General features: G+C 65.2%; 2 protein-coding genes across 4 annotated transcripts in view; one reads left to right on the top strand and one right to left on the bottom strand.

Moving 5' to 3' along the window:
* Positions 1 to 9,307, bottom strand: part of TBC1D16 (TBC1 domain family member 16) — a 57,965-nt gene extending 48,658 nt beyond the window's left edge. For all 3 annotated transcript variants that reach the window (XM_045835900.1, XM_045835899.1, XM_045835898.1), the window contains exon 1: positions 9,212 to 9,307. The gene's annotated coding sequence lies outside the window, so the exon portion shown is untranslated. The remainder of the gene's footprint in view (positions 1 to 9,211) is intronic.
* CCDC40 (coiled-coil domain containing 40) overlaps positions 8,396 to 22,941 on the top strand; it is a 28,459-nt gene continuing 13,913 nt past the window's right edge. Inside the window, exons 1-11 of the mRNA XM_045835889.1 lie at positions 8,396 to 8,595; positions 9,945 to 10,179; positions 11,424 to 11,484; positions 11,995 to 12,639; positions 15,116 to 15,254; positions 15,555 to 15,724; positions 16,268 to 16,351; positions 16,446 to 16,665; positions 19,547 to 19,704; positions 19,848 to 19,970; positions 22,019 to 22,140. Of these exons, the coding sequence (XP_045691845.1) occupies positions 10,151 to 10,179; positions 11,424 to 11,484; positions 11,995 to 12,639; positions 15,116 to 15,254; positions 15,555 to 15,724; positions 16,268 to 16,351; positions 16,446 to 16,665; positions 19,547 to 19,704; positions 19,848 to 19,970; positions 22,019 to 22,140 (1,751 nt within the window). The 5' untranslated portion in view covers positions 8,396 to 8,595; positions 9,945 to 10,150. The remainder of the gene's footprint in view (positions 8,596 to 9,944; positions 10,180 to 11,423; positions 11,485 to 11,994; positions 12,640 to 15,115; positions 15,255 to 15,554; positions 15,725 to 16,267; positions 16,352 to 16,445; positions 16,666 to 19,546; positions 19,705 to 19,847; positions 19,971 to 22,018; positions 22,141 to 22,941) is intronic.

Below are 22,941 nucleotides of genomic sequence, written 5' to 3' on the forward strand. Positions count from 1 at the left end.
GATACATTACGCAGGTGTTAGAGGTGGAAGTGTGTCCTGTCCCCCCAAATTCCTGTGTGGGAGTCCTAACCCCCAGGACCTGAGGGTGACCTGATTGGAGACCGGGCTTCCTCGAGGGGACCAAGTTAGAATTATGTTCTGAGGGTGGGTCCTCAGCCCGAGCCACTGGCGTCCCTTCAAGAGAGGGAATTTGGAGACAGACATCGACACACAGGAATACCCCTGGCTGGAAGCGTCGGAGGGAGCTGGCCCTGCCCGCACCGTGACCTTGGGCTCCCGGCCTCCGGAACTTCCAGACAATAACCTGTTCTCTAAGCCGCCCACCTGTAGCACCGGGCTCTGGCAGCCACAGAACACGAACACCGCGTGGTAGCAGCACGTTAAACATTCAAAATGCCGCCCCTCCATCCTCCCCGCTGGGTGTGGACGGTGGGGACCCACCGTCCCTCAGCCAGCCCGCCAGTCGGTCTCGGGAGAGTGGCTACTGGACGAACAGTCCCCGCACGTGGACACAGGAACCTCCGTCCGCACCCCCGCTTCCCTCGGAGCCACTCCCGGAACTCCGAGCCGTTGCCCGGGGTGGGCAGCCGGGCCCCCGGCACACAGCACCCGCGGGGTTCCCAGGAGGTGCCGGCACCACCAGAGGCTTGAACCTGTGCCAGTTCGGGCGCTGAGGACGGGTTTGATGATCGACTCACGCGGCAGGGGTGAACCCGAGTGAACCAGACGTTCACCCCCCCACCCCGCGCCGGGACCTGCGCGTGGGTGCGCACTGCCGCGGCGGGGGTCCGTGGCTGACACGCCACAGCTCTCTGCACAGCGAGGGTCTCACTCCTTTGCTCCGGGTGCTGCGCTGCGGGGGTTCCCGGCCCCCTGCCCGCCTTCTCGTCGCCGTATCATCTGTCGGATGCACCTTGAACTTCCGTGAAGGCAAAGGGACGGTACCTTTCCCCTGACGCTTTGTGTTTTTACTGCTTCTACACTTTGCATCGTCCTTCCCAAGCCAAGAAAATGGTGTTTTCTTGTCATTTCCGTCGGCAACACAGTAGTTCCAACATTTCCAAAACCCTGAGGCCCAGGGTGCGATTTCTGGAGAAGGTGACCCCTGTGGAGCACAGCGCCGCCCTGCCCCCCCCGCCGGGTCTCCCCGCCCCCGCAGGTCTCGTGTGTCCCGCCGTCTGGCCCACAGACACGGGGACACCCTGTCGTAGGCCAGTAACCCTGGGGGCTTGTTCCGGAATATTTAACGGAAGTTTTAAAAGAGGGGGGCCCTCACTTGTGACCCAGAGACCGGCATGGGCTGGCCCGAGCTCTGGGCACACCCTCTCCGCTTCTCCCACAGCGCACACAGGACAGACACACATGTCACTGCGTGACTTCACACTGCCGACACGCTCCGAAGAGAACAACGTGTCGCAGGCGTGTTTCGGCGAGAAGTAGGAGGCGAGGCCATCTAACCCTCCGGCCCAGGCGACCCTTTGGCCTCCGACACTCCCAGGGGCCTCTGATCACACGGAGGTGGGGGCGGGAGCCCACTGGCAGTTTCGGGGGGCACCCACCAGCCCCAGGCTCCCCATTAGGACCGCCGGAACGCACCCTGGGCGAGCTCTGCAGACGCGCCGTCCTGAACCCAGACCTGCCCCCGCAGCCACTTCCTCCGGGACCCCCTTCCCGCCTTATTTCCACGCCGTTCAGAGAGACGGCGTCCTGCCCTGGCCGGCGGCTCCGTTGGTTGGAGTGTCGTCCCCCACACGAAATGGTGGCGGGTTCGATTCCCGGTCTGGGCACCTGCCTTGGTCGTGGGATGCATCCCCGCGTACAGGAGGCAACCGATCAATGATGTTTCTCTCTCTCTCCCCCCCTTCCTCTCTCAAATCAATAAACACATCCTCGGGTGAGGATTAAAGGTTTTTTAAATTTAAAGAGCCGGCTGCGAGCGATGCAGAAGCCGAGCCCACGGTCCGGGGCGCTCGCGCTGGGCGGTCCTGCCTGGCTTCCTCACAGCCGCCCGGGCCAGAAGGGACCACGGCCTCTCATCCACTCGGCCTCGTGGGGCCACAGCGACCCGCCTTCACTGTGAGCGCCCCTCCCGCCGCCACCCCCAGCCCACAACCACGGTTTCGTGCCCGGGGATTGTCCACGCCGCGGTGGGGGCGCTGGGGGTGCCTGCAAGGCCGAGGTCACCACAGGCTCCTCGCTTGGGGTGGAGTCCCACGCGGCTCCCGCAGTGCCAGCTGGCAGCGTCCTGCCTTGGCAGCTCTGCCCTCCAGCTGGTGAGGCCGAATCTGAGCCCCCCCCCATCAGAGGAGAGAGGGGGGACCAGGTCCCACAGTGCCAAGCGGGGCCAGACCCCGTCCTGTCCCTGGAGAGCCAGAGGCCCCAGCTCCCGCCAGCTCAGGACACCCCGCCAGGGACCCTGGGGCCCAGCCCTGGGACAGCCGTAGGCTGCAGGTGGCGACTCCATCCGCGGCTGAGATTGGACCCAATCCACCCCCGTCAGAGGACGGCAGGTCGGGGTGGGGCTCGGACAGGAGGCAGTCCCCCCACCCCACCCCCCCTCCTCCTCTGCCTGAGGCCAGGCTGTCATCAGGCAGCTCGGGAGACACTCCCTCTCCCCCAGTTTGTTAAACCAGCCGGATGTTAAACAGGATCCTGGCAGCTGCTGGGTGGATCTGGGCTGCAGTCTGTCCCTGCCCGGGGGGCCCACCTGTCACCGGGGGCGGCAGGAAGCGGCCGGCCCAGCACGGCCAAGACGAGGAGTCAAAGGCGCCCGGGGGGACCCCCTGGCCTCCGGTTCCTGCGCCCCGGCTCCCCTGGTCTGCCGTGGCCTCGTCCAGTCAGGGGCTGGCCCACCTGTCTCTCGGGGGCGGGGAAGGGGACCCGCGTGAACCACGCGGCCGATCCTCCCAACGCGCAAACAGAGCGGCGGGCAGGCAGGGCCCATGCGCACAGTCTGTAAACGCCACCAGCGGGGCCCTGAGCCACAGACGCGGCCAGCGGCCGACAGGGGGCAGCGAGGAGCCTGCGGCAGCGAGAACTGTTAGCTCCTCCCCCCACTCGCACGGAGGCGGAGCTCCCCGCGGTGGAAACCAGCGGCCCGAGAGGCTGGGCGGAGGTGGGGGGGGGGGGGCACGTTGGGTGCCAGACCCTCGCCGCCAGCCTGAAGGCGGGCGGACACGGGGCTCCCCCCTTCGTCTCCCTCCATGGAAGACACTCGCTCCTGGGATTCATTCTTAGCGCTTTTGTTTTCAAGGGGTCGCGCCCACGCGGCAGTGCTGATTGCAGGCGATGAGCCCCCGAGTCCCAGCCGTCTCTGAGGGTCCCTCTGGTGACGAGTCGGCCGGCACGCCGTCCTCAGTCGCGTCCAAATGCCGTTTCTGACGGCGGAAAGGACGGCGGTGCCAACCGGGCAGCGGGCGCCGAGACCGGGCACCGGCGTGGGCGCACGGCACAGACGGGGGGACGACTGAAAACCTACACAGTAAAGGTGCCGGAGCTGGGTTCGAGCCATCGGCTGGCCGTGGGGTTGCAAGTTCAACTTCGTGCCGCTCCCGGCGACCGGATTTTTGCAAAACAGGCTGTTGCGCAATCGGAAAGGAAGGAGCGACTTGGCCCCCTTGCGTAATAAAACAAAAACTCTCTGCAGAAACTCCATGGCGATGGAGATGCTTTTTCTCCCGGTCTGGCACCTCTGCAAGCACTAGAGCGACTTTCGGAAGCATGGATTCCTGGCCACAGGCAGGTGAGTCCGCCAGACCGCGGAGGGCGCTGGTCTCACTCCAGGGGGAGACAGGCCTGGAAGTGGTTGGCGAGTGGGCAGCTGCCTGGGCAGGAAGCCCCAGGGGGGAGGGGAGGGAAGGGGGAGGGAGGGAAGGAGGCGCGGGGGAGGGGAGCAGAGAGGGCGTCAGGCCTGCTGTGAACCACGTGATCCCGCCACGTCTCAGGGCCACGCGGCCACTGGCTCTTGGGCCAGCGGCAGCCGAGGCGTCTGTGACTCAGCCGCGAGGCTCAGACATCTGCTACCCACAATTCGTTCCCCGAGATTTGCCGACTCACACCCGAGGAAAGAGAACCCTGCTGGCTGCAGAGACGAAGTCCCTAAAAAGGTGGAGACGAGCAAAACCCGGGTCACGAAACGACGCCCTTCAGAACAGACCCAGGTCCCGTGCCGCTGCTTCCGGAAAGCGCTTCCGCTCCACTCGGAGCCACACCCACCACCAGGAACTCAACACAAAGCTACGACGACATCACTGTCCCCGGGGCCTCGGGTCCCACTGGGCCCCACCGTGCTGACACTGAGGCGCGGGTGTCACCGGGGCCGGTTCCTGCCGGAGACTCCCGGGGAACATCTGTGCTCCAGCCCCAGGTCAGCTGACTGACGACCCCAGTCCCACCTGCCACCTTAGCCCTTTGCCACACGTCCTAACGCATTCCCAGGGTCCCAGGGTTAGGACGCAGACAGCTCTGGGGGCAATTTTTCTGCAGCCCACAGCACACCAAGGTCACTGTCAAGAGCCGATGCCACCTCAGGGAGGTTTGCCCTTCTTTCTCCCCCCCGCCACTGGCCGCCGGAGGCCTCTGAGCAGCCGGCCAGGGGCCGGGGTCGGGGAGAGCCTGGGCCTGCCCGAGGAGGCCACAGACATGCCCGCCTGGACTCCCCCGGGAGCCGCGACTTCTCCGTTCCCTGCTCTGTGCCGCCCCTGCCCTCGGGCCACCTCGGGCTCAGGTGCTGCGACACAGTGGTCAGCAGTGCGGACGTGGTCCCAACAGGTCATGGGGCCAGCAGTCACCACGCACAGACAGGACACAGCCCACACGGGTCATGGCAGCTGCTCGCCGGGGAGGCAGCAGGGGTGGGGCACCGGGCACGCACGGAACCGGACATGTCACGGAACACAGTCCACAGGCGGTGACCCCGGCCTCGTCCCTGCCAGACCGCCCCACGGAGCTCCAGGCAGGTGGCCAGCAGAAACCGGTTCCTCTGCTCCAACCTCAAAGGCCAGCCGACGGAGGCCGGGCACGAGGAGTACCAGGGGAAACGGGAGCTGGACACACGCCCACTGACCTTTTCCCCCTGAAACGCCTGCTGTGGGCACGCCCAGGTGGGGCCCAGCCCCCTTCCCAGCAGCGGGCCCAGGAGGCCTGGGCACCGCGGTCTCTGGGGAGCCCCAGCTTCGTGTTCAGGGCCGTGGTGATGGAAACCCTACAGCCGGCCTGGCTCTGGGACCCCGTCTGGGTGCGGCCAGGGGATGTCAGGTCTCCTCTGCACCCGTGGGCTGAGACAGCCCCCCCCTCAGCTGTATGTGACGTGGGGAGCTGGGGTGACTGCAGACAGGCAGCGAGCTTGCTGCAGGGGTCAGGTGGGAAGGGCAGGGCTGCTGTGGGCCGTGGCAGGGCCGGGTCTCCTCGTGGAACGGAGGACCGGACGACTTTGGTTTAAATGAAGCAGCAGAGTGGACGGCACGAACCCCAGTGCAGAGCTCCGGCCGCACGGCCGCAGGGAAGGGACCCGGGAGAGGCGGTCCCCCGACAGGACAGTTGGAGAAAGGGCAGCGAGGGGGACCGGCAGGCTGGGCGTGCATGTCGCTTCGGGGGGACTGCCACTTCCTCCCGGAGAGCCGCGACGGCAGGGCCTGGGAGACAGAACCATCGTTCAAGAAGCGCCAGAACCGGGACCGAGGCAGGACCAGGCCCCAACGTGGTGGGGACGTGCGGACCAGCTGGGAATCCAGCACCCGACCCCGAGGTGGACCGTGGGCCTGGTGTCTCTGTCGCAGAGAAGGGCTCAGCACAGAGGGGTCCTCGCCGTCCGAGGCTCAGGCGGGGCCAGCACACCACCCAGCAGAGGCCCGACGAGACCTGGCGGGATGACACCCCCGGAGAGCAGCACACGGCACGGTGCCTAGGAAAACATCTCAGCCCTGGCTGGCGTAGCCCAGTGGATTGAGCGCGGGCTGCAAACCAAAGCGTCGCAGGTTCGATTCCCAGTCAGGGCACATGCCTGGGTTGCAGGCCACGGCCCCCAGCAACCACACATGGATGTTTCTCTCTCTCTCTATGTCCCTCCCTTCCCTCTCTAAAAATGAATAAATAAAATCTTTAAAAAAAAAAAGAAAGCATTTTAGTGACAGAAACTGAAAAGCCAGGGGCATCCAATGACATCTAACCATGCCCTTTGCCCGGAGTCCAGAGTGTCCTCTGCTCTCGGACCGCGGAGGTCAGGGTCACTCGGTGTCGACGAGCGTGCAGGTGGCGCGGCCGGAGGAGGGCGGCGCTGGAGGGGGAGGGCGGATCTGGGGTCTTCCCCCCCTTTCTTTGTGCCTCGTGAGCCTGGGCGGTCAGACGCTGACCTCGGCCTTCCAGCAGCCCGGCCCCTCTCCTCCCCTGCGGCCGGCTGCGTGAGTTCAGGTCGGACGCCAGCCCTCAGAGAGTTCTTTGGGGCAGACGGATGAGCGGTGCCGGACCAGGGGACTGGAGGACGCTCGGGGGGCCAGTAGCATGGAGAGACCAGCCCCAAAGTGCACGGGAGAAGATGTCCTGCCCCATTGCCCCGGACGTGGCGGGGGGGGCGGGCAGACATGCGCCTGCTTTTCTGCTCGCTGGGCTCGTCCAGACTCTGAACGCAGCGAGTGCCCACTGGACACCCCAGCTAGGCTCTGGGACTCTGTGACGAGACTCCTCTTACCGGGAGCTACTGGATGCAAACACTCGCTGAGCTCCAAGAGGCCCCGATCGGTGTTGCAATGAAATGGCATCGGACGAAACGGCGTCATTCGAGGACCCGCAGTGATACGATACTGAGGGCCTGCTGTACGCCGGACGACAGGACAATGGACAATGGACAACAGAACCACGGGCAACACTCCGCACGCCCGTCCAGCCCGTCTCTGCTGCCGGGAGGGGGGGTTCCGCCCTCGCGCCGCCGACCTCCGAACGTTCCACTACGAAACTAAGTAGCTGATCTTACAAACGAGGATTCAAGCCCGTGAAGAAATCTGGGTCTCTCAGCTGGGGGGTGGGGGAGACAAGGGGGAATCTCTCCTCCAGGTTTGTGTTGCCAGGCAACCTGGTGGGCCCGTTCCCTGGGACAGCCGGCAGGGACCCAGCGCCCCCCCCCCTGCCCCGCCCCCACGCTGTCCCGCTCCCCTGCACAGTTACAAACATGAGCATAAACATACCTAAACGGCAAATCTCACTTTTGCTCATGATGACTTCCTACCTGACGGAGCACACGTACAGAGCATCACAAAACCAAACCAAAATATTTCTGCCCATCTAGTTCCAAGTGAGACATGCAAGCCATGGTCGTTAATAATAATAATAATAATAATAATAATAGTAACAAGCCATTAGCGCCTGTCAGGTACTAGATACTTTATGTCATCATCGCAAAAGGCCTGTGAGGCAGGTGGTATTATTTCCATTTTACAGACGGAGACACTGAGGCCCAGGGACATCAAGCCCGCACTGGGCGCCGGGGCTGGCACTGAGGCAGCGGCCAGCTCCGGAGGCCGCACTGCGACTGCTGCCCCGAGCCGCCCGGGACCCGGGCAGAGCGGCCAGCCCGGGGGAGGCAGGCTGGGCCCGCCCCTGGCCGCTCGTGCTGCCGTGGGATTAGTCCCAGCTGCCCTGCATTTCAATGAGTCACCCGGCAGAGCGAGCCGGGCCGTCCTGTCCGCACGAGGGGACAGGGAGAGTGCCTGTGGGAGCCCTGGGGACCGGTCACCGAGGGCAGGCGGCGTGCGGCACTGAGGGGATGTTTTCGGACCGGGACCGTCCTGTGCCCAAGGCGCCGAGTCCCAGCTGCCCGAACCTGGGGCGGTCCCTTCTCTAGGCCTCCGGGTCCCTGTCTGCGAAGAGGGGACAACGTATCCGTCTCCACGTTACAAGGGTTAAATGAACTCACGCCTGCTGGTTGGCACCCTCACTGCCGGGGGGCTCAACGCTCCACGAACAAGAGCTTCCTCCCGTGACTCTCACTCGGAGGCTCCGCTCCCCGCAGACACCCGAGGTCCCCGAGTGCCGGAGAGAACACGGGGACCCCCGCTCGGCCCACGCTGCGCCATCAGCCAACTTTACCGGGACCGAGAAAAGGCCTCCCTCCCGTGAACAGACCAGACCCTTCCTTTGCAAACGCCTTCACGGTGTAGCTCTCACCCAGTCAACACCGATGTCTCCAGGGAGGGTTTTTTTTTTTTTCCTAAAACGAGCATGCGGATTTCCAAGCCTTCCCTGCTGGAGGGCGGCAGCCTGGGAGCAGCGTTCTCCAATCCGGGCCTTGCGGGGGGCGGGGGGGGGGCTCTAATAACGCACCCAGGGGGCGTGGTCTTAAGAACCGGTCTCCCCTTCCGTCCACAGGGGAGCTGCTCCAGGGCCTCCAGGAGGTGAAGAAAGACGGAGGGACCAGCCACAGGGCGCACCCCCGTCCTCCCACAAACTTGGGGAAGTGGGGACACAAACCCGGCCCCCGGAGCAGAGAGGCCTGGTCTGCTGCTGAACTGAACGCGGGCCGGACTGCGCTCCCCGTGGGGCGCCAACTTCCCGGCGCGAGAGTAACGGGGTTTCCAGACGCCTGGCTGCTGGCGAGGTTCCGAGGTTACATTTGGCGATCCCAAATTGCTTATTTTTCTCTTTCTCCTTGTTTCTATTCTTCTTTTTTCTTGCTTGCTTCCCCCCCCACCCTTAAGTAAAGAACAAGGGGGAAGAGCCGGGCCTAAGGGAAGTGAGTTTCCTGACGGGAGGCTCCCGGCCAGACCGCCCACCGGTGCGGGGAATGGCAAGAGCGAGCGCCGTGGGGTGGACGGCACACTTCGGGGAGCTGTGTGGGCAAACGGCGGCCCCTGCAACTTCTCTCTCGCGCGCTCCGACCATCCAGCCAGACAAAGACCGCAAGTTCTCCGGTCCACCGCTCCAAACGGGCGGGAACCTAGTGTCCCGGAATTAGGCCCACTCTGCCCGGGCGCCCCCATCGCCACGGAGGGGGCCACCAGCATGCGCCTTGCGCGATCCGGAGCGACTGCGCGCCGCCCGACCCCCGCTCGGGCCCTGCACGCTCTAGGCTGCGGCCAGACCCTGGCCCCTCCCGGGCTCGCGGCTGCAGGCCCACGCGCTCCGCGCGTCCACCCCATCCCCGCCGAGGCGGCGCCGCCCCGTCCCCCGCCCGCCCTTGCGACCCCGCCCCCATGGCCCTAGGCCGGGCCCCAATACCCACCCGGATCCCACAGCGGGGGCCGGATTCGCGCCGGCTCCGGGAGCCGCCGCCGCCACAGCCACCACTGCCGCCGCCGCCAGTGAGGCGCGGCGGGGCGGGGACGCGCGGCCAGGCCCGGCCCCCGGCCCGCCTACGGCCCAACCCGATCCCCGCCCTCGGCCCAACCGGGCCCTCAGCGGACCCCTGCCCGACCTGGGGCCGAATCCGACACTGCTCCGGTTGCCTTAGCCCCCTGGCCCCAGGCCCCAGGCCCCAGGCCCCTGGATTCCAGGCCTTGCCGCCTGCCCAAGTCCCGGGCGCTGGACTCTGGCGCCCCTACACGAGCCCCGAGCCCCCCAGAGTGAAGGCGGGGTCTCTGGGACATTCCACGTGCGCTATTGCCCTCGCCGTCAGGCTCTCTCAGTGTTTTGTTTTGTTTTCTATTCGGGGGGTAGGGAGGGGGCGACACACGGCAGGAAGCCACTGGGGACCCCCCGTCCTCCGAGGATGCTTCGCGGGAACACTGTGGAGGGGGCACCCAGACACCCAGGTCTGGAGAAGGGTGGGCGGGCACCAGGCTGGGGTTCCCGGCCCACCCGAAGGTGCAGCCGGCTCCAGGGCTCCTCCCGTCTCCACCTCCACCTGCCACCCTGGGGCGCTGAGCCGCCCGGGGCTCCGGAAGGTACCCCGCGCAGTCCCCTGGGCATAGGAGTTTCCGGGTTGGACGCACGCTGACACGGTTGTCGCTTTACAGAAACTCAGCCGGGTGGGGTAGCGCTCGGACCGCGAGCAGCGATGGAGGGTCCACGCTGAAGCTCGGACACATCTACTCATCAGAGAGCCTGTGTCTCCAGCGCGCGGAAACCGCCCCGGGGCCGCGCGCCCCGGCCGCCCGCCGCGCGCGCGCGCGCGCGGGGTCTCCACCGGCCGGATGTTGACGGCGTCGCCTAGTAACGGGAGATGGCGGAGCCGGGCGGCGGGGCCGGCGGGTAAGCGGGGTCCAGAGGCTGCGTTCTCGGGGCAGCTCCCCCTTCCCACAGCGCCCCGTAGCCCCCGGGTCGCCCCTTCCCTCTCGCCCCTTTCTCCCCACCTTTGCCCCTTCCATCCCCACTCTCTGCGCCGTGCCCGGCGCCCCCGCCCGCCCCGCCCGCCCCTGCGCGCCCCTCCTCCCTCCTCACCGCCCTTTGTCCTCTCCCGCACCCGCTCTCTCTCCCCTGGCCCTCGAGGCTCCACTCGCGAAAACCCGGACGCCCGGCAGTAACCATGGCAACCCCCACGCCGGTCGGCCTCTGCTGCGGAGCTGGAGCCGCGCGCAGGCGGCTCTGCGGGGTGGGGGTCCTCCGGGCCGCCGCCCCCGCTGCGGTGACCCCTTAGAAGGGCGACCCCGGCCCCTCCCCGAGCTGGCGGGGGTGCAGGGGGTGCGGGACAATTGACCTCAGCACAGGTAGTCGGGGAAGGTCCTCCCGCCAGGCCGGTCTCCCATGCTTCTTTGAAAGCATAGACGCAGTTTTAAAGAATTCGCCCTTAACCTGAGGCATGGCTGTATTGCCCCATTAAAAAAAAGAGAAAGAAAAAGAAAGTCTGGGCCTGGTCTGGCAGCGCCAGGAAGCCCGGGTCACGTGCGATGCAGAGTCGGGACCCGCGCGCGCGCAGAGGGGTCTCCAGCGCAGGGAGTGTCTCAAGTCCCCGGGAAATCCGGGGGAGAGCGTGCGCTCCGGGCCCTCGCTGGCACCGCCGGTGGTTTGAGAAGGACAGGCCGAGTCCCGGGGGCCTTTTATCGCCCGTGTCACCCATTTCTGCTTCAGTGTGACATTGAAAAGATAACGAGGTTGTGTTGTGAGTTAGAAAAAAAAATAATTTTAAGCCTGTACGTCAGGACATTCCCGCCCTACCCAACCCAGAGTTCAGAGTAGTCCTTTTTCCGCCGCCGCGTCTTCCTCGTCCTCGGCCCTGGTTGTGTCGCGGACACGAGTGCGTTCCAGGTGGCTTTCCTGGCGCGACCCACTCGCGCTGGTGGTGTTTCAGCGGTTGTGTTTTTCTTTCTCTCGCCACACGCAGCCGCCTCGGGCGCCCTCCCACCACCCGACCGGCACCGTCCAGGGTCGGGGTTGGTGACGCGTGGGCACCCACACGTCACCACCCAGACGCGCAGGCGCCGGGGAGGTGAGGACGGCGGGGGGTGGGGGAGAGCCCTCCAGGGTGTGAAGCCGTTCTGTGGCCTTTCTGCCACCAGGTCTCGCTGGGAGGGAGACTCGACCCCCGAAGCGGAGGACCAGGACACCGGAGGCCACAGGGTAAAGGTCCCCGCGGGGCGGGGCAAGTCGTTCCGGGCGGGAGTTCACTAGAGTCGGAGACGTGGCGGAGGGCCCCGCGCCAGAGCGGACTCCGCCCCGTGCCGAGAGCCGCGGTCCCCTTCCGCGCAGCGCGAAGTGTGTGCGGCCTGGCGGGTCCGGGGGCACACCCTGCTCCCCAGAGAACCCCAGCTGGTCAGCGGTTGCGCCCTGCAAGGAAGGGTGCAGGCTCACTACCAACAAGAGGAAGCAGCAGCGACCAAAAGGCAGCACAGACCAGTGGGAGGGGGAGGCATCGCTGGGGATGCCCGGAAGCGTGCGTGGGGGTGGAGTTCCTTCATCGGCGCCAGCACACGGCGGTAAACCCCCCCAAGGGGGGCAATTGGGGCGACTACGGTCGCATAACCAGTAAGACACAATACAAACATAAAAATAAAAATAAAAGAAGCAGCAGACCTCACGAGACCCCATGTAACTTTGTTTCCTGGCTTTTTCCCTGCCCCGTGGCTGCAGGTGCCAACGGCAGAGGAGGGTGGTGACCAGGAAAATGAAGACCCTGTTGATGCTGCAGAACCTCCTGAGAGGGGGGTGGCACCCGAAGGGGAAGTCGCACCTGGTGGGGAAGCAGCACCTGGTGGAGAAGTGGCACCTGATGGAGAAGCAGCACCTGATGGAGAAGTCGCACCCGAAGGGGAAGTCGCACCCGAAGGGGAAGTGGCACCTGGTGGAGAAGCAGCACCTGGTGGGGAAGTGGCACCTGATGGAGAAGTGGCACCTGGTGGGGAAGTGGCACCTGGTGGGGAAGTGGCACCTGATGGGGAAGTCGCACCCGAAGGGGAAGCAGCACCTGGTGGAGAAGTCACACCTGGTGGGGAAGTCTCACCTGCCGAGGAAGTGGAGACCTCGGAGGAGGTGGAGACCTCGGAGGAGGTGGAGATGGAGGAGGAGTTGGAGTCTGAAGAGGACACCATGTCCCCTGAGGGCAGAGCCAGCTCTTCGGACGCCAGTCCCGGGGACGTGGGCAGAGAGGAAGGTCGCTCCGCGTCCCCGTCTGAAAGGGCACGGAGGGCGGCCCGTCTCCAGGACGGAGAGCCCCTCCCTCGGGCAGGACCCCGGGACGTCGGCCGTGGTGCTCCCCGGCGCAGGGCCAGCCCCCCGGTGAGTAGCCGCGGTCCGAGTCTGTGTCAGGCGGCATGTGGCTGCCTCTGCGGCGTGTCACCCCGCGTGGGGAACTCGGTGCACTTCCAGTCCCCACGGCGACCCCTGTCGGAACTTGCCTGGCAGGCATCTAGACGCCAAGGGTGGGCCCGCTCCCCGGGGAGGCCTCTGGGTTTGTGGTCTCTGCGCCGCTGGTCCAGCAAGATGCTCTGTATCCGGGGGGGGGGGGTGCCCTCCTCCGGCGCCCTCCAGCGTGGGGACCACCTGTCCGGTGTGGCCGCAGAGCGCTCCAGCCCTGCCCAGGGAGGCAGGGGGGTCGCTGGGGTGCCCGCACCCCAAAGGGTAACCTCTGCGCCCCACCTCCTCGCCCGCCCCGAGCAGGTCCGCACCCCACCTCGGGCGGGCTGCCCTGTGGGGTGAGCCCTGAGAGGGGAGCAAGGGGCCGGGAGGCGGGGCGCTCTGTGTCCCGGCCATGTGCTGTCTCGGTGAATCCGACGGCAGCCCTGTGCAGCGGGCACGGTCGGCCTCACACACTGGCGGGGAGGCCGGGGCGGAGGGCCCGCCCGGCCCTGTGCCACGCAGCTGCCAGGGCGGACCGTCACTCTTGCTCCCCCCGGGCTGCCCTCCTGAGCCACGAAGCAGCGGTAGCTCCCCGCCCCGAGAAGCCCGAGTTCACGACTTCGGAGAAAGACGTGATTGGATGTTTCGTGGGCCCTCTTTAAGCTTTCTTATTACACATGGCACACACACAGGATCGAGACCACGTCTGAGGATTTGACCGCAGAGCAGAGGGTCTTCCCCTCCTGAGATGACCAGGAGACCTGACGTGTGGGGCGGTCTGTGGAGCTGTAAACCCAGTGTCCATCCTCGGCGCTAGGTTCCAGAAAATTCCCTGGGAAATGGTTCCCAAATGTGACCAACCAGAAAAGCAGAAACAGTCCCTAAGGGGGAGCCCTGTGTCCTTCCTCCCTGCTGGCGCCAGTTCTCTAGAAGACAGAGGAATGGTGGCCCCGGCTGGTGCGGCTCGGTGGATTGAGTGCAGGCCCGCCAACCAAAGGGTCGCCGGTTCGATTCCCAGTCAGGGCACATGCCTGGGTTGCAGGCCAGGTCCCCAGTAGGGGGCGTTGGAGAGGCAACCACACACAGATGTCTCTCTCTTTCTCACTCCCTTACACTCTCTCTCTCTCTCTAAAAAAAAAAAAAAAAAGAGTTGTGGAAGTATGAGCCACTGTGTCCAGCGGCATGCAGGGACGCCTCAGGGGACCCTCTCTGGACACCCCAGAGGTGGGCATTTCACTCCGGGTCCCCACGGATGTCGCTGAGCCTCTGGGTGCCTCAGACGTCGTTTCCAGGGTCAGCATCGTCTGAGGAGGTGCAGCCACCGAGCGCACTTGCTGGGGGTGGAGATACCCCGACCTGGGACTTGCCCTCGGCCGGCTGCGCAAACGCAGGCCAGTCTTCAGCTTCCGTGGGGCTGCTTCGCCTACAGGTGCCCCCCTCCCGGGGCGGCTGTGCAGGGTCCCGGGTGGCGCTCACGTTCACCAGGTGACCCTCGGCAAGAACTGTGGCCAGCGATAAGGTCGAGAGTCCCTGGTAAAATGGACATGGAGCCAGGCGGTTTTATCGAGGGAAAACACCTTCTGACCCCAATGTTCCCAGTGTGAACGGTTTGAAAAAAGAGCCCTCTTGGAAGACCAGGGCAGGGCGTCCCAGAGGGCGTTTACGAGGAGGACGCTCAGAGAGGCTGCCCCGGTACCCGGGGGTCAGCGCCTGCGGGGAAGGGGCCTCGCCCAGCACGCCGGTTCCTCCAGCACTCGCAGATCCAGACAGCCAGAGAGCACGCCTGGGTCCCAGGTTGGGGCTGGGGGAGCGGGGTAGACAAGGTCCATTCTGACCATCTGCAAAAGCCAAGTACTCTTTTTTTTTTAAGATTTTATTTATTTATCTTTAGAGAGGGAAGGGAGGGAGAAAGAGAGAAACATCCATGTGCGGTTGCTGGGGGCCGTGGCCTGCAACCCAGGCATGTGTCCTGACTGGGAATCGAACCTGTGACACTTTGGTTCACAGCCCGCGCTCAGTCCACTGAGCTATGCCAGCCAGGGCGCCAAGTACTCTTTTTTAAAAAAATATTTAAAGGGAAGGGAATAGAAGGGAAGGGAGGGAGAAGGGGCGGGGAGAGAAACATCGATCAGTTGCCTCTCCTGCACCCCCCGACTGGAAACTGAACCCACAAGGCGGGCGTGTACCGGGACCGGGAATCGAACCAGCAGCCCTTGATTTTGCAGGATGACATTCCAACCAACTGAGCCGCACCGGTCAGGGCAACCCGAGTAACCTCTGTATCCGAAGGGTTTCCTCTGCCTCTAACAATCCCGTGGGACTGTGAGCGCCGCGGAGAGCCGAACCCGGTCGCCCCCCCCCTCCCCGCCATCTGACCGAGCGCTCCCAGACCCGGGACTGGCGGTTCTCGCTGCAGGACACGTCGGAGGAGGAGCTGCCGCGGGAGGGCCCTGCTCGGTGGGCCCGGCACCCCCTGAGGCTGAGCCGGTGGGGCAGCGCCTCCTCCTCGGACGAGCTGCTCCTGACCCCGGAGGGGCCCTCGGGACGCGAGCCAGGTACCATGCGCGGCCCCTGCCCTCAGGACCAGCCCCCTCGCGGCCCCCGGGGATGTCCCGTCCGTGAGGTACCAGCTTTGTCCCCGCCATTTATGGGGCCCTTTCCACGGAGCGTGTCCCGTCGGCGGGCAGACATTCAGGAGCAGAAGACAGAACCCCAATGCCGATGGAACCCCGAGCCCCGCCCGCCGGCCCCTTTTCCCTGAGGCCCCCCCACGTGCCCGAGGCTGGAAACCGGCTCCGCCTGAGAGCTGACTCTGCCGCCCCGCCCCGCTCCGTGTCGCCTGCTGTCCCCTCCAGAGGAGCCCGACGCCCGCTCCAGGGAAGACTCCCCGCCCTCCTTCCCGGACGGGACCCAGGAGCCCAGCCCCTCCCGGGAAGGGCCGGCGCAGCCCGCGGAGTCCGAGGGGAGTGAGCAGGCCGCTGCGGAGGAAGACGCGGCCCCGCTGGTGGTCCTGGACCCGAGCCACGTAAGGAGACGCTGCCCGGTCCTGCGTAGGCGAGGGGCGACTCAGGCGCGCTCGGGCCTCTCTCCGCCCTCCGCCCTCCGCCTGCACGGGCCTGCCCCATCGCCCCAGCGCTGGGCCCCCGCGGCCCCGGCTCACGGAACAGTTACTCTGCGCGGGTCATGCCTGCTGCTTGGGAGGGCGCGCTCGCCTCTCAGGACCATACGCCCCTCATTGGCCTCGCTCAGCCGCGGCACCCATCCGAAGGGGGGACGGGGCTGCCCCCCAAAGGGGCTGAGTGCCCATGGGTGCCAGCGCCCCCTCTGACCCTGCGTCACCGCGGGACCCCGGCCCAGCTTGCCCTGTCCTTTTGCCAGAACACCCACTCGGGCCTGCAGGGCCTGCGAGGGGACCCCTAGCTTCCGGAGTGAGAATCCGGGCCGGACGTGGTGAGCACCCAGTGCCGAGGTGGTGCCCGCCCCACCCCCACCCCCGAGGAGGAGGACACCAGAGGCTGAGGCGAGGAGGGGCGGGGAGCCTGACCCGGGTGCTCTGCCCTCGTTTTAGCCCCTGATGCTGAGATTCCAGGCCGCCCTCAAGAGCTACCTGCAGCGCCAGATAGAGAAGCTGACGCTGGAGGTCCGCGAGCTGGTGCGTACGCGCCGTCCCCCCGGCCGCCCGCCCGCCCGCCGGCCCGGTGCCCACGTCCCCCTGACCCGGCGGTTCCTCTCTCCACCCGCTGCAGGGCATGGCCACCAAGCGCAGCCGGGCCCAGCGGCAGGAGCTGGGGGTGGACCTCTATGGGGTGCAGCAGCACCTGGCGCGCCTGCAGATGCAGCTGGAGAAGAGCCACGACCGCCACTCCATCACGGCGTGCGCCCGCCAGAAGCAGGAGGAAGAGCTGAAGCAGGCGCGGGCGCTCTACGCCAAGACCTGCGAGGCCACCAACGAGGAACACAGGAAGCGTAAGCGGCTCCGAGCCTCCTCACATCCCCGAGGGCCCCCACCTCCCGGAGGGCCCCCCACGAGCCGTCACAGAACACGCAGAAAAGCGAGGCCCGGAGGGTGCCCGGCCTTTTTGGAAAAGGGTTGCATAGACGTCTGAGAAGGTGCCTGCTCAGGAAGCAGCCGCCGGGTAGCCTGCCCCTCGGGGCGGCACAGCGAGAAGCAGGGGAGGCGGCCGGGCTGCCGAGCTCCAAGGTGGGCGTGTCCAGGAGGCCAGGAGGCCTGGGACCGCAGGGCGTGGGCAGGTGCCAGCGGTCAGGCGAAGCCCGTGGGGCGCAAGGGCTTGAACGAGCCCCGGGCCGGAGGCTGGGGAGGCAGCGACTGAAGCAGGGAGGCCGGGCGGCGTCGGAGCAGACGAGACGGCGGCGCTGGGACCAGCACACGCCCTGGCGCGACGGCAGCACCCGACGCCCTGCGCAGCGCGGGGGTCGGGCCGGCTCACGGGGAGCAGTGACTTCGTGGGCCCACTGCGCGCCGTTTTAGTCTGGGCGCTTTTCTACACTGAAACATTCCAACTTCAGCCCTGGCTGGCGTAGCTCAGTGGATTGAGCACGGGCTGCAAACCAAAGTGTCCCAGGTTCGATTCCCAGCCAGGGCGCATGCCTGGGTTGCAGGCCATGACCCCCAGCAACCGCACACTGATGTTTCTCTCTGTGTGTGTGTATATATATGTGTATATATATATACATATATATACATATATATATCCCTTCCGTCTCTAAAAATAAATAAATAAAATCTTTAAAAAAAAAAACATTCCAACTCCAACAGCACGGTGTTTCTGTCGTAATGGAGGGGAGGACCTAAGAGAATCGGGAAGAGAACTGGATGGCGCGTCGGTCCCCGCCGTGGCCGGGAGGAAGCGCCGTGGGCCCTGAGGACAGCCTGGAGAGGCTCCCCGACCACGGTCCCGCCAGCGCTCACTGGTCGAGCGCCGATTGCCTCCGATGAGACCGAAAATGCCCGAAAGGGAAGAACACGACTTTCTCGCTGAAGCAAGAAAGAGCTGCGTGGGCCCTGCAGGTGTGACCGCCGCCTGCCAGCGGGCGTGCCCTCCCCGCTGCACACCTCAGGGAGCGCCCGCCAGCACCCGTCAGCCGAGGCTCCAGGTGTGGGGGGGCTTCTGGAAAGATCTAAGCATCTCCACCGACTGTGCGTCCTTTCTGGAGGTGGCCGGGCAGCAGAAGCGGGGACGGTCCCGCTCAGCACGGGTCCCAGCCAACAGCACTGGTTCTCCCTCCCTGGCCCTGCCCACCGGTGTGGCCGCTGCGTCCCTTTGGTCAACAGGGAGCTTTGCCCCTGAACAGGGTCCATGGCTGCGGCCTCACCTGGGAGGGAGGTGAGCCCGGCAGCCACAGAAACCGTCCAATCAAAGGGTGAGTCATGGGGCGGCCCGCACGCAGGAGAGGAGGCGGGCTCCTCGGACAGAGCAGCCACCTGCCCGGGCAGACCCGGCCCCCAAAACGGAGCAGGGCCCCGGCCGGTGCTCTGGGCAGCTCATCCGTCAAATGAGACCAAAGTGCCGGAGAAAAGGATGCTTGGGATTTAAAAATAATCCTCAGCCAAGAGAAGGCGCGTTAAGTATTCAGACCAGCACCGTGAGAACTGAACGTGGAAACGGAGAAGCCGGTTGGAGGAATTCTCCCCACAGTGCCGGGCAAGCACCCCAAGCGATGGGTGTTTTGAGAAAGATAAAAGGTGGCCGATCTGGGAACACGTAACATTCCTAAGAGAGGAATTCCAGAAGATCAGGGGCACTGGCCAGTGGCCTCAGAGGAGAACATTCGCAGGAATTCAAGACTCGGGAGTGTTCAGGGTCGAAGACTCCTGGGGGCCACGCAGGTGGCAGAGACGATGAACAGGTGCAGACAGAGCTGGCGACGTCTCCAAATTCCAGATGCGGAGGGGGATGCTGTGGACGGACAGAGAGGACAACACCTCCTCGGCCACTCAGCCCTCCGCGGGCAGGAAGCTGGGGAGCTAGCTGCCCCCAGCCTCGTCTTACAAGGCCCGGGACCACCCTGCCGCAGACGCCGGCCACGCCGGAAACAGAGAACCGTGCAGCCAGCGCACGTAGGAGGTGTCCCAGTCCTCGATAAGCAGTAGCGAATATTAAATATTGGTCCAGCAACAGATCCAGCTCCACGATGTATTAGAAGAAAAATACCCCCCAGCCAAGAAGGGCTCATTTCCGGAATAATTTGTGATCAGGAAAAGTACTAGTTTAATATGTTACATTCGTCGGTAACAGGAGAGGGAGAATCCTCTCTGCGGGGGTGCTAGGGGGAGGAGTCTGAGGAAGCCCGCTGTGCGCCCCCCGGGCTGGGGCAGAAGGCCAGGCCTCGGTAAATGTGTGTCTGGAACCAGCAGCGGGGGCGTGACTCCGCTCCGGGCCACGGAGAAGTTACGGTGAGAAAACCAGGGGGGGCGGGGCGCACGGCAGAGCTGGCCCCCGTGGCACCATCCCCTGGGCCCCGGGAGAATCGGAGGATCGTTCTCACGTCCTCACGTCCTCCTCCGCCTGTCCCCGGCCGGGAGGAGGCGCTCTGCTTTAAAAAAAGGCTCGCCCGCTTCGGTCAGGCCCCCCTGAAGGTGTCCCTCCTGGCGCACGAGGGTCGCCGCTGGAATCGATTCATTCCCGGGAGTGACGCTGGGGTCGAAGGTTGCGGGAGCCGCTGAAAAGTCTGCCCCCCCAACCCCCGCTCTTCCACGAGGGGCTTCCAGTTAGAAGCGGGTCCCTGGACATGGGGCGTCCCAGCAGAAGCAGGGCCCGCGGCCGGGGGTGGCGGCGCGGGGGAGGAGCCCGGAGGCCGGCCCTGACACGGACGGCTCCCTCCGCAGTGGCGGCCCTGCACGCGGAGATGGAGAACCTGTCCCTGAACGTCTTCTACATGCAGAACGTGGACCGGGACGTGCAGGGTGACATCCTCGTGATGACGCAGGTCGTGAAGAAGTCGGAGGCGGAGCGGGCGCGGGCCGAGCTGGAAAAGAAGCAGCAGGTACGGGGCGCCGTGAGGCCGAGGCCCCGGTGGCGCCGCTGGCGTGAACCCCGCAGCCCGGAGGGGCCGCGGCCAGCCTCGGGGTCACCCCCTGGGGTCGGGGGTCGGGCCCTGACAGGCCTGCACGTGGTCTCATCCCCCAGGACCTGCACGTGGACCGACTCACCGCCAGGGCCCACCAGCTGGAGGAACAAATCGCCCTGTTCGAGGCTCAGCACGTCGCCCAGGCGGAGGACACCCAGCTGCTGCGGAAGGCTGTGAGCGAGGTGAGAGCGCCCCCCCCGCGGGCTGTGCTGCAGACGCGCCCGCCGCCCGCGCGCCTGGTGCGTGAGCGGCCCAGCTCTGGGTCCTCCGCAGCGTCTCACAGCGTCGGGCTGGCCCTGTGGGGACGCAGCAGGGGCCGGCTGCCCGAGGCCGTGCAGTTGTTCCTCCGGGAACTGGCGCTTCGTGCTGTGCCCGCGGGGCGCCCCCTCGGGGCCGGCGGAAGCGTCCCGGACAAGCTCAGGCCCGGGCAGCGCCCGCGTCTCCGCCCCACCAGGAGCAAGGGGAGCAGGCCCGTGTGGCACCCGATTCCGGGGCCAGCACTGGAGACCCAAGCTGCTGTGACTCCCTTTTCTCTTGCGACCCCCTGTCTGTGTCTGCGCGCGCAGGGACACAGGGAGGGACAGGCCGCTGTCCCCAAGGGAGGGAGAGGCCTCAGGCGGGTGGACCGGACACGCGGCCGGGGCCCATGGGACAGCCGCCTCCCTCCCAGCCTGGAAACAGACTTAGTCCAGATGTGTTCCCGTCAGAATCTCAGCCAACACGGCTTTCAGCTAGCGCAGCGGTTCTGTAGTTTATCTGGAAAGTAACTTCAGAAGGCCAGCCAAGACTTGTTTGGGAAGGGGAGGTTTGTGGAGGGTGACCGATCGCCCCGGGTTCAGCCCCGATGCGGGGGTTTCTGGAGACGCGGGACGTGCTGTGCCCCCGCCGGGCAGCCCCGGGCCCACCAGGACCCCAGCATCGCCCGGAGGCCCGCATCACGGGTCCCCGAAAATGCCTCGGGCATTTTCGTAAATTACGGAGGAGTGAGTTACACACCCCGTGGTGTCGGGCCATGTGGTTAATCATTTGGGGGGGGGGGATTAGACTTTTTCCTCATACCAGACACTGAAATAAATTCCAGATGGGATCAAGAATTTAAATGGGGAAAACGTAGCAGAGGAAAAGAAAAGTATTTCTAAACTCCTGGGCCGGAGAGGGCTTCCTCAGCGTGACCCGGGACGTGGCCGCCCAGAGGGAACAGCTGCCCAGGGTAACGCAGCATGGGCACCACCCACCAGGCAGGAAGACCCGGGCACGCCAGGCGTCGCCTGCGCCAGGGGTCAGCTCCCCGAGCCCCAGGGCCATTCAAGGTCCGTGGTAAACATTTGCTGACGTGGAAACCCGCTCGCCATAGGCTGAGGGTCAGCACGGAATCACGAGCAGACATGGAGAGCACGGTCACACACACAGGCAGGCACACAGGGGAGACAGCGCCGGGTGTCAGAGGTGGCGCCCTCTACAGGGGGCTCATGGGTGATGTCACTTCCTTCTTGCTTACTGTGCTTGCTAACACAGCAACACAGTTTTAAAAATTTTTTTTAGAACTTTTTTTAAAAAGATTTTATTTATTTATTTTCAGAGAGGGAAGGGAGGGAGAAAGACAGAGAGAGAGAAACATCAATGTGTGGTTGCTGGGGGTCATGGCCGGCAACCCAGGCATGTGCCCTGACTGGGAATCGAACCTGCGACACTTTGGTTCGCAGCCCGCGCTCAATCCACTGAGCTACACCAGCCAGGGCTAAACATTTTTTTAATTTCTCCATTTTAGAGAGAGAGAGGCAGAGGGTTGGGGAAGAGAGAGAGAAACTTCCATTTTTGTTGTTCCATTTATTGGTGCGTTCATCGGCTGGCTCTTGTGTGAGCCCTGGCTGGGGATTGAACCCACAATGGGCTCTAACCCACGGAGCCACCTGGCCAGGGCCACAATTTTTTAAAAAACTGAAGTGGGTGTTTAAAATACTTAAAGAATGGCTTCGGCCAAGGTCTTTGCAGCCCAGCCTGCTCCTGGGCTCCGAGGCCCACTCCCGTGTGGGGTCTGGCGGGCCCGGCCCTGAGGAAAGGATCCGGCGGGGGTCCGAGGAGCCTGCATGGCCGAGTCTCGTTTCGTGTTTGTCCTCTTGCTGGATCGAGAGAAAGAAGAGGGGGTAGGGGTGACGGGGAAGGGAGAGGGTGCCAGCGGCTCGGGGCTCCGAGCCCGGCGCATGGACACAGCGTCCCCTCTCGGCCGCAGGCCGGCGCGGAGATCGACGCCATCGCCATGGAGAAGAGGCGGATCCTGCAGCAGTGGGCCGCCTGCCTGGTGGGCATGAAGTGTCGGGACGATGCCCACCAGACCATCCGGGAGGTGCTCAGGTACGGCGCCCCCTGTGGCACCCCCGGGGGGGGCCCCGGTGAGGGGCCGGGCTGTCATCGCACAGCTCTGGGCTCACCTGGCCCCAGGTGAGCAGGCCTCTGGGGACAAAGGAGGCACCTGCGGCCCCGTTTCCGCCCTGAAAGCTCCCTTATTGTTCACCCAGATTTCGGTGATTCTTAAACCCTTTCAAACTTCCCCGGGCCCCCGAGCAGCCCGGCTTTCCTGCTCAGATTTCCTGGGAGGATTAAGGAGACAGGAGGAGGAAGAGAAAGACGTGTTTATCTGCAGGAGATAAGGTGTCCCTTTGATTCGAGGCCTTGCCACCTGCGAGCGGAAACCCCATCCCGCCCGATTGTTCAGTCCGGGGCTGCGTTCCTGCCAGAATCCCGTTTAATCTCCCCGCCCAGGGGGAGGCAGAGGCCCCTGATCTGTTACTTCTAGCCAGGGTGGGCGTGTCCTGGGGCCAGGTGTTGGAGACGGGGCTCTGGGCACAGCGCTGCCTTAATTCCCCAAATCACCCAGGCGATGGGGACCCCGATGTGACACCCCGGTGGCGTGCCGCTCACCTGCGTGGCTTCCACTCGGTCCCCACGGCCTGCGCCGGCCCAGAGCCCGGCAGGAGACAGAGGCCCGAGAAAGACTCACTAACGCGGGGACAAACCGCAGCACGCAGGTGGCTCCTGTGTGCCCCCCGCCCCCACCTTTGTCCACTCCTTGGTGCCTCCAGGACACCCACCCCCACCGACCCCCCTCCCAGCCGCGGCACCCTCCCCCCAGCCTCGTCTCTCAGCTGTTCCTGG

The sequence above is a fragment of the Phyllostomus hastatus genome, unplaced genomic scaffold (assembly GCF_019186645.2).
Source record: "Phyllostomus hastatus isolate PE091 unplaced genomic scaffold, TTU_PhHast_1.1 phas_contig_210, whole genome shotgun sequence".
Taxonomy (NCBI): domain Eukaryota; kingdom Metazoa; phylum Chordata; class Mammalia; order Chiroptera; family Phyllostomidae; genus Phyllostomus; species Phyllostomus hastatus.